Source organism: Chinchilla lanigera, unplaced genomic scaffold (genome assembly GCF_000276665.1).
Source record: "Chinchilla lanigera isolate Chin_1 unplaced genomic scaffold, ChiLan1.0 scaffold00101, whole genome shotgun sequence".
NCBI lineage: Eukaryota > Metazoa > Chordata > Mammalia > Rodentia > Chinchillidae > Chinchilla > Chinchilla lanigera.
Window position 1 is genome coordinate 1,933,882 of NW_004955502.1, and position 10,824 is coordinate 1,944,705.

Here is a 10,824-nt window from a genome sequence, read left to right on the forward strand (position 1 = left end):
GAAGTTTTGGTTCTCAGGACAAGGTTCTGAGAAGCCAGTGGGTGTTCTTCAAACACACCACATGACCTGGCCCAGTTTTGGTTTGTGGGGCTCCTACAAATCATTATCATTCTTTAGTTAAGTCCACAAAAAGGTGAGTAAAAACAAAGCTAATCCATAACAATTATTTTTAAAAATGTAATCTTTGATGGAATATATTAAGCAAAGACAGATGATTCATTTGCCAAAATTTATAAAAGGACCTAAAGTTTGAGTCTTCTGCATGTCACACTAAACTGGCTTATTCTCCATGTTCTTTCCCGAAACAGGCTCTGAGTCCCTTCTCATGCAAAGATAACATGCCTTCCTTTAGAAGAAAACATTTAAAATGTTAAATTTTACTAGTAACAGTTCTTCTATTTCTAGACCCTGGAAATTTTTCACTGGATGCCATAGAATACTTGTACTTTATATGATGACTGAATCATGAACCCCTGTCATTTACACTGAAGTCAGAGTCAGTCCATGCCAGGCTTTTCATGGAATTGCTTGCCAGGAAATTTGGACTTGCTCCTAAATGTGTTACAGAATCAAGTAAAAGCACCAATAGCTATAGTTGGAAAAGTCTCTCTGACTATAAGTTAGAGAAAAATAAATACAATGAGGTATGCATCTGGAAAAATATACATTGTATATATTATAATCATGAATTCATAAAAGAAAGCAAACCGCTGAGTACAGTTTTCTGTGCAGAGATCAGCGACCCACAGTGGAACAAAATTAGAGGGCATGGACAGAAACGGATGCGATGTGCACAAGGAGAGGGATACAACCAAAACCTGGAGTGCAGGGAGAGAAGAGAGGCTTCCTGAAGATGCCGAGAACCATTGGTGGCTTGCAAGGCAAGGCAGATAGGATATTCACTGAAAGAGAAAACTTGGAAAGAGTATTAAGTAGCATGGAAAGAAAGATGCAGATGCGTTTAATGTGGGGACCTGTGAGAGACCTAAGGAAATGTCCAGAGCCAAGCGAATATGCAAGCCAGCAGCTGAGACTCACTGGGGAGAATTTGAACCTGTCATCGCTGTATTAGAAGACCTGCAGGAGTCTTCTCAAGAAAGAGGCAGAAGGAGTGCAAGCAGGTCTGCCGTGAGACTCCTGAGATGGCTCGCAGAGTGAGGCTCCCATCTGCAGGAAACCTGGGCCCCAAAATGAAGTCATAAAATACTTAAATACCCTATTCTAAAACTAATTACTGAGTACCTGCCATGTGCATCCTACGATTCTAGAGTTGAAAACAGGGTACTCGGAGAGGCCTACTCTCTGAATGGATTATCACAGGTGATAGTTTTTTCTAGTGGAGAGCATCTAATTAAAAATTTGAAAGAGTGATAGAAGCTGTGAATGCTCCCCAGAAGCTAGCTGAAGTCTGTGAGAGCATAACTGATGGTGAAACTGAAAATTAATGACTCCTCTTCTGGCGACGTAATTCACCACATTCCTCTGTGGAAGCAGATGCTGGTGGCCCATATTTCTTCCCAGCAGTGCCATTCGGTTCCCCTCAGCATCTTAGAACAATAAACTACGCAAGGTTCAAATTCTGGGAATACAAATTGGGAAGATGGAAGGGTTTAGTCATTTGGGTCCAAAATCTCATTAACACCTTAGACACTCAGAGCAGGAAGATGACGCGGCCTTCATGGCCAGTGAGTGATCACCTTGACTGGCACCTGAGCAAACAGCCCAGCACACCTCTGATCTTGTTAGCAAAATTAAAATTGTAATCTCACTCATGTAGCTAATTAATTGTTGTAGAAATCACTAATCATTTTATAATCCAATGGGAGTAAAATCAATTAATTCATGTTTTCAACCAAAAAATAAAAAGAAAGGGAAAAAGGAAAAAGAAGAAAAAGCCAGGAACTTCTTAAACATAAAAAGGATGGGAAAGAAATGATAAAACATGGTAGGCAAAAACCCTGCATCTTCCTATCAACTAAACCTTATGAGCTATAGTTCCCTCATCTTTCAAATGAAAGCAGCATTAACACCTACTTTGCAGAAAAATTGTCTTGGTTAATCATATATGTGGTGGATTGGCAACTGGTGGTCAACTTATAACGCCCAGCTGAACTGAGTCCGTTTGGTGCTGGGTGTGGGAGGCCCACATGAACATTGTTGCCAGCAGCATAAGAGGCAGAACTGGAGAAGAAGTGAGGCTGTTGGGAGCCTGTTGGAAGCTGAGAGAAGCTGTAAGGAGCTGTTGGTTCTCTTGGGGGAGCTTGTCATGCTGGCTTTCCTGATGAACTCAGCTATTTTCATCCTCCAAGGAGCTCAGAACCTCATTGTCACTGGGAATGGCTTCGGTTCACTGTGCGGGGGCTCTGGTCCTCACTCTGAGCATCACTTCCTAGATCTGGAGGGGAAGATGGTGCACTCCTCAGTCTCCTGGAGAAGCTGTCACATTGGCTTTCCTGATGAGTACTTGGCTGTCCTCATCATCGGAGGAGCTCAGGACCTCACTGTCCCTGAGGATGGCTGTGGTACCTTTTGGGGGAGCTCTTGTTCTTATTTTGAGTGTTTCTTCCTGGCTCCAGTATAGTTCCCTCAGCCTGCTAGCACAGATCCTTCATCCCACTGGCATAGATTTTCTAACATCCACCACTGACTTTTGGGCCTTCCCAGTGCAGATCTGTGAAACAGGCCTGCATGAGACACTGCCATGGGCTCTAGGCCTCCAGTTGGATTTATGGGAGGCATTGTTATGGGCTCTAGGCCTTCAACTGAACTCATGCAGGACATTGCCATGGGATCCAGGCCCTCAGCTAGATTCTTTGGTCTTTAGTGTATGGACAGATTTCTTGCACTTTCTTGTATATGATTCTTTGGGTGACTATCGTAAATAATCTTATAAAATATGTGTCCTGTATTATAGTGTTCTCCTTTGCAAAACCCCAAACCAGGATGATACATAAAATACCTAGCATGTGCTTGGCCCTTAGAAGGTAGAACCAAAAACAATAGCAACACATCTCAGCCTAACATACTTTCTTTGGGAATAGATAGCTTTAAAGCAATCCATAGCATATATTTAAAATACACTTTTAAATAGAACACATTCCTTGGAGAGATCATAAAATTAACTGAGAGCAACAAACCAAGTGCCTGCAGGCTAGGAGGAATTTTAGCAAATCAAGTTGTAATGCTCCTATACGAATCACATAGCAAAGACACTAACAGTTTGTGATGACAGAGATTTGTTTAGCTTTCATACTTTTGTTGTGGTTTTCATATATTGATTTACAGAGTACCAAAAATAAATTCAAGTAAAAAGAGCAGGCCTCTTTTCTTGTGTGGATTTAGAAGCCTTTTCTTTTTCTCAGAGATTCCTTTGCAGATTTCAGGAACACAAAGCACCACTTAGGCCTAATGAAGTGTGGCTTGGTGGCTGTGACCTGTGGTGACAATCGCCACGTATCCTGTCGGAACCGATCTCTGACATTAACTTACTCCAGAGGTGACATTTGAAACCTACTTCCTAAAAGATAACTATTAAAAGTTCACTTCATCTGCTGTTCAGTAATGCCGACTTGACCTGCACTGTCGCTGTGTTCCGTTCCTTCCTGTTTCCCCAGAGACCTCAGTTTTTAAGTATCTGCAAGAGGGAACACAGTTCTGCAGCTTTAAGAATCATGCAAGTTTTTTTCCCACCACGAATGCTTCCCAAAGTTTGTAGTGTCTGCATAATAAGCCTAATTTCAAGGGCGTAGAATTTGAGGCTGGAGCTTCCAAAGTCACTAGAGTGATACCCAGTTCACAAAAATCATTACCTGATAATTTACTCCTTTATCAAAGTAAAATGCCCCTCCGCAATGCTTATTAGCATATAATAGGTACTCTGTTAAACTTTATCCATGGGTTAAAAGAACAGTCTGTTAATTTTTTTAAAAAGTAACTTTTAAAAGAAATATTGATATATCTCAAATACATGGACTTTGACACCCTAATTGCTAACAGAGCCTTTCTGAATAGTTCTGTTTTGCTTATTTTTATAGTTGGTTTTAAAATTGTTGTTGGTTCGTAGCACCGTTTATAGGTAGCTTACAGATACTTATGGTGCTCTTACGATGTATGTAGCACTGCAGGTCTCTCTCCTCATAGATCGGAGGGTAGTTTAGATACAAGGCCTGATAATATAGGATAATTAGTACAGGAAGGTTCTTAAGGAAAGTGAACTTTCTTAGATAAATTAAACAGCACCTGTATTCTGAGATTGTGTACTTGGTCAGAAAATATCCTTTTTTTAAGATGAGTAAGCATTAGAGTTCAATTCAAGTTCAGCTGAGTGTAAAAGTTAGTAACTCCTTGCTTTGTGCATTTTCTTAAAATATCACTTAGACTTGTGTTGCAATCGATAAAATTTCATGTTAGTTTTTCCCTGTAGTCTTTGTAAGCCTCCTTAAACTATCCTCATATTCAGGACAGAGATAGTGATTGGTACTTGGGGATCTTTAGTAAAGAAAATAAAGTTTACTTAATGATGTTTTGTTATATAAATATGCCTAATAAATATGAATGTATTTCATAGTTTATATACTATAGTAGTTAAAACCTGAACTGGGGAGCCGAGAAATGGTTGCCAGTCACTGATGCTCTGTTCCTCAGTCTCCCTTTGCTATTTTCAGCACCACAATTCTGTAACCTGTGCCAAGGATTTCAGCTTGGCAGACAGCAGTTACCGGGCCCGCTCCCTGAGGAGGAGCTGGAGTCACATGCACACTGTAGCTGGTATTCACACATGACCGTGATCTTCATACTGAAAGCATCCTACTTCCCTCGTCAGGAAGCACATCTTCCAATTTCACTGTCTGTAACAATTTTCCTTTCTAAAATGACACCCTAGACAACATTATGGAGCCAGAAGCAACTGACCAGGGATCCAGAAACTTGGAGGAATCCTAAAGCATTTTCAACTCAATTCTTTGTTAAATAGTAGAATCCCAAGAGGACACATAAATTCTAAGATTATAATTTAGAGATTTTATAACTTTGTAGTTCATAGAAATTCCATCATGGGGGACCTTAGAATAATTTGCCTCTCTGTGTGATTCAGCCTTTTCTATGTTGAAGGTTCCTTTGCTGACTTAGCTTAGAATCCTTTGAATTTCTACAATTTGTGTGTGATACTTGAAAGAAAGATATCCAGGAACCTAAATATTGTTGGTGAGTGACAAAGGATTGACTCACCATATAAGATATAACGACACACAAGATGATGACGTTGGATAGACATTCCTTGAGCCACTGCTCTCCAAGCCCAAACTGGCTTGTGTTACGTGCCAGTTGTAAATAGAAATGGTATGTAAACCTCCTGATATTAGGAGAGACATAGATGAAGAAAATTTAGCACGAAAAGAAATCATGATTTTCCTAATCTCAGGTCACTGATTATTGAGAACGTGCAAACAATAGCACCAAGGTCTGAGTTAAGTGAAATAAATCTTTGATTTGCTCTGTGAATAGTGAGGAATCCTAGAAACTTTGCCTAGGTAGAAATTTATTTAGCTGCCTGTTTATCTTCCTAGTCATAGTTACTGGAAAGTAGCGATGTTTCTCATCTTCCTCACCTTGAGCAAGAAGGAAAAGGCAAAGTATAATTCAAAGCAAATAGAGAACTCCAAAGGGCACAATTTGTACAATGAAATCTAGTGGTTTTTTCAGTAGTGAAACATTTTTGGTACTTAGCTGACAAGCCCTTTGAAGTAAAAAGTCTGACTTTATAACGTATGTAAAAGAGTGCTAGCTTTACAACTTTTATCAGTAAGGGCAATTTTTTTAAGCTCAGTTGTAACTGTGGGTTTTTTAGGTTGTCCTTGGAGCACACTCCCTCATGGTTCCCATATTCATTCATTGTTTCATCCTTTCATGCATACAGTATTTTACTGCATTTAACCCTAACTAGACCCGGCATTTTTTCCAGGCACTAAGGATTCAAGAGTGGAGAGTGACACTCCCTGTTTTAATGTTGGCCGACATTTAGGGAACAAAGAGTTTTTAGTTCATCAGTGAGCTTTACAGAAAGTTGAATAAAGCCAAGTAAATGAGCGTTAGACATGTCAGCCTTGTGTCAAGTCCTCAGGGTTACACCAATTAAAAATTCTATAATATCTGGTGGTGGATGCGACAATTACTTCTGTCACTGTGCTGAAGGGTGTTTGGTTGTTTTGCAGGAGTATTTACCAGGGACTTTAAGAATGTCATTATTTTGACTTCTAGGGAAAACTTGAAACCTGTATTGTGTCAGCACCTAAATCCTACCGTATACAACCTGGGAATCTCTAACACTCCAGAACAATTGGAGCAAAGAGCTGCATTTTCTTTTGTTAAAAATAATAATAGTCATATGTTAGCACCAGTGCACAGAACATAGACACACTCTTGACTATCTCACAGATATGGGACAAACATTCCCTTCATAAGGCTGGAAAGGCACTTTCAAGCTGGCTGGCAAAGTCTTTTTTTCTTTCTAGTGCATCAGCAACAGTTTTAGTTCATTCAAATGAAGTAAATGCATGGAATTCTCGAAAATGTCTGTTGAAAAATCAAAAAGGTTGAGGGTAAGCTCCATCCTCAGAAGAACACATGAGAAGATCAGCATCTTCATGGTCCCTCCAAGAAGAAATTAACACACATTTAAGCAGATGTCTGTAAACCTTTTTTACAAAACCCAGAGTATAAACATTTCAGGCTTGGAGGTGGTAGAATCTGTCTTGGTGACTCCACTCAGCTTCTGCAGTAGGAAAGCATCTATTGACAGTGTTCAAATAAATAAATATGCCTGTGTTCCAGCAACACTTATTTACAAGGTCAGGCAGCTGGCCACGTTTGGCTCCAGTGCCAAAGTTTGCCAACCCCTGATTTAGGCCAACCCCAATCTGTGTCCAGAGCAGTGGAAATGTTTTTCATATTTATTAGTTTCTCACTCCTATTTTATGTCTATCAGATACTTCAGTGTACATAAACATGTGCCCTAAGTAATGATAAACATGATTCTACATTTCTCATTAGGTGTAACTTGTAATAAAGATGCTATAATAAAGTATATCCTCAGAAGCCTAGTATTTATCCATGTAAGTGCAATTTTCCCAGTATTGATAAACCTTTGGTTGTCTTCCTATGTCAAAGATTATTTCCCTTTGCCTTATAGTGTGTGCAGTTAAACTTTTCTTATCTTTGTAAGTAATCTTTTGAGCTGATTCTTACGTGCACTTGAACTGTCCAGGTGCAAATGCCCTATGTCAGTCTCACTTGGTTTAATTTAAATTTTAAATCTCTCAGTGGTTATTTCCACTGCCTCCACCTTTTTTAATCAGCTGTCAATGTCACTGTATCTATGTATTTCTAATAATTGCCTTCTCTAAGTCCACACCACCTGCTTCCATAGATCCATGAACAAAATCTGTTTGCTGTGGAGACTGAATCCTGATTAAAAGACACACATCACCTCGTTTCTAGAATCTCATAAATTGTCAGCACAAATTCAAATCAAGTTCATTTTCTGGGGATGCAGAATTCACAGTGGCTATTAGAGTTTGGTGGTGTCTCATTTTGGAGTGAGATTTGATAACCCTGAAGTTAATGAAAATGTATTAATAGATAAATGAGGAGTCTTCCTAGTGTATTAAATATATCTTTATTTTCTGCGTTATTTGGAAAAATCAATGTAAGAAATTTTTCTTTATTTATTTTGCTGCATATTTTCTATTCTACACCTTGCTTATCTCTGTTTTTTTATTTTAAAGAGAAAAGAACAAAAAAATAACAAAAACAAAACAATACAAAAACAATAAAAATGATACAGAATTTCAAAACGAGGTGATAGGAAATTAACAATGGTTGTTGTGTTACCTATTGTTATCTTCAAAGTAGTTGCCCATCACCAGATAAAGACACATAAGATGGAGCAAACAATTACACATGAACTGTTCCTTTCAATAAACCACTAGAAATTAGTAGTACAATTATCTTAACAATCTTGTGTATATACATATATTTTTTCTCTTCTTTCTTTCTTTCTTTTCTCCTTTCCCTCATCTCAGTTGTTTTTTCCTTCTGAGCAGTTTCTTTCCCTTTCACAATATCTATTGTATCTTTCAGATTTTATCTACCCTTTCAAGTTCTTACACTAGGGAGACAATACAATGTTTACTCATGAAGGTCTGATTTATTTCATTTATCAGTATGGTCTCTAATTGCATCCATTTACCAATAAAAGCCTCAGGTTTATCTTTCTTTATAGCTGAGTAATACTCCATTGTATAAAAATACCACATCTTTTTTATCCATTCCTAAGCTGATGGGCATTTGGGTTGTTTCCAAGATTTAGCTATTACAATTTGTGCTACTGTAAACCTGGGTGCACATATATTGCTGTGGTATAATCTTTTCAGTTTTTCTGGAAAAACACCCAGAGGGGAATCACTGGGTCGAATGGGACCTCTAATCCTAGTTTCCTGAGGAATCTGCAGACTGATTTCCTCAGTGGTTGCACCAGTCTCCACTCCCACCAACAGTGGAGAAGTGTTCCTTTTTCCCCACAGCCCCACCAGAATTTGTTATTGATTGACTTCTTTGCCCATTCTTTCTGGGGTTTGACGGAATCTCTGTGTTGTTTTAATTTATATTTCTCAAATGACTAATGGTGTTGAGCATTTTTTCATATATTTATTTGCCATTTGTATTTCTTCATCCAAGATGCCCTAATCTCTCAGTTTGTCTTATACAGTTTAACACAATACATTTCAACTCTGGACCACATAAGAATCATCTGCAGAGAATTTAAAAAATACCAACCCTAGATCCCACCCTGGACAGTCTTCCTATCCGTTTGTGAGACAGAGAATAGGCATTGTTATTCCCTGTTGTCTTTGGGGTTGGTGTGTTTATTTTTTGTTTAGGACGTCTATGTAATTCTCCAGTTAGTCAAGACCTAACAACCACTGGCTTCCTGCATGCAATTCCTCTTGAAAGTCTGTATTAAAAGACTAAAGGAAGAGTAAGTTACACTGATACTCCACTGTCTATTTTGTGGCCTTGAAATCTAACAGTTAATAAATGTGCATTTGTCTAAGGACTTTAACTTCCTGTTTGGTGAAAAACATGGTGAAAGTTTTATTCTCAGTGACTGTAAGGAAAGTAGTAAGATGTTCCTTTTCGTTGTCGAGATCTTTCAGTCTTTTTTTCTTGACTGTGTCTTAAAGGACTACTGTGTCTTAAAGGACTGTTTTGAGTTTTTGGTAACTGAAGCTATCTGCATGTCACTGTCTCTCTCTATCACAGCACCAGAAGAATGGGCCACAACCCGCTCCAGCCTGAAGGCGCCACCCCCCAGGTCAGCGAGAGGAGGATACAGGGAACACCCGTATGGTAGATATTGAAGGTCCTCCTCGCCTGCGACTGCACCTAAAGACAGTGCAAAGTCTGTGGTCTCCACGTAAACAGCAACAAGACAAGTAATAGTCCTTTCATTTGTCTTTTCTATTCTAGGGGTAACTGCTCATGAGTACTCACATATATTTCTTGTATTGCCTTCTATGCTGTTGGCGTGGCATTGACACTAGTATTATTTTAAACAACAGACTGAACAAGAGACATTGGCAAGCATAGTTTATAAACCATACAGTAGGACGATATTCTCTTGATTGTTTTCACTGTTGTGTGTAATCTTTAATTTTCTTTTTCTTTCTTTTTCTTTTTTTAAGAAAGAGCATGAATCTGTTAACAGATTTTGAGTCTCAGCCAACTAGCAGAAACTTTGTTGAGGGTTGCTAAAAGCCTGTAATATGATTTTTGAACTAGCTGATAATAAAGTTGTAGATAAGATGTTTTAACTTGTCTTTTAATATCTTTTAGTTAGATGAAGATGTTCGATATTAAGTTTGTAAATTTAATTTTAAATGCTGTCTTAATGGGGTTGAAAACAAGCAGCTACTGTATGTATGTAGCTAACTGAATTTGTTCAGTGTTTTAACCTGTATTTGTTAAAAAGAAAAAAAAACACACATAAAGTTCCATGTGTAAGCTTCTCTAAATAGGAAACCACAATTTGTCAAATATGTTTGCCATAATTTGTCAATAAAGCTGAAAACTTTTGTAAAAACTAAATTTGGAATTACTTGTTTTCTAGCTTTAAATGCCTGCTTTATTTCTTCTTCAAGAGATGCCTAAAATGTTTTCTATTTAAAAATTACAAAAATGAACCCAAGCCTGTTTTAAGATATTTGTGTAACACTTAAAAATGTATTAATAACTTATGGTTGTTAAATAATTTAAAAGTTAACAAACTAAACTGTTACATGAATCATGGTTAGTAAACACTAATGTATAACATGTTAATGGAGAAAATGGATTTAGAATAATAAATGGATTTTAAACTATCCTCTAAGCTTTATCTTGCTAAACACAAATTCTGATTGACTTGTTTGCATTAGCATGTCTCTCGTGAGAAAGAGTAATGGAGTATAAAGAGGTAAGATTACCACTTACCACTGTCTAAATGCCTAGTTCTTCAACCTTTGAGTTTCCCCACACATTAAATATCCCATCCAACATGTAAGCATTGCGTAGATTCTCTTGACTGTTTTCACTCAAAGGAGTGCGTGGACTTCATTTTTGTAGTTGATAACAATTTGTTTTGACAAACAAATCATCAGTGTCACCGGCCAGTTGTTGCGATTCAACCTCAAAAACTTTATTTGTAATTTTCAGTGCTAAATATCACCGCCCTTGAAGGCAGTTTAGAGGGCTGATATTTCTTTTGAGACTATCAGACTTGATGGCTGATGA

General features: G+C 38.0%; 1 protein-coding gene across 1 annotated transcript in view; it reads left to right on the forward strand.

Moving 5' to 3' along the window:
* The window catches only part of Khdrbs2 (KH domain containing, RNA binding, signal transduction associated 2), a 457,500-nt gene extending 447,083 nt beyond the window's left edge, over positions 1-10,417 (forward strand). Inside the window, exon 9 of the mRNA XM_005406879.2 lies at positions 9,319-10,417. Coding sequence (XP_005406936.2) covers positions 9,319-9,416 — 98 coding nt within the window. The 3' untranslated portion in view covers positions 9,417-10,417. The remainder of the gene's footprint in view (positions 1-9,318) is intronic.
* Positions 10,418-10,824: the final 407 nt, after the last annotated feature.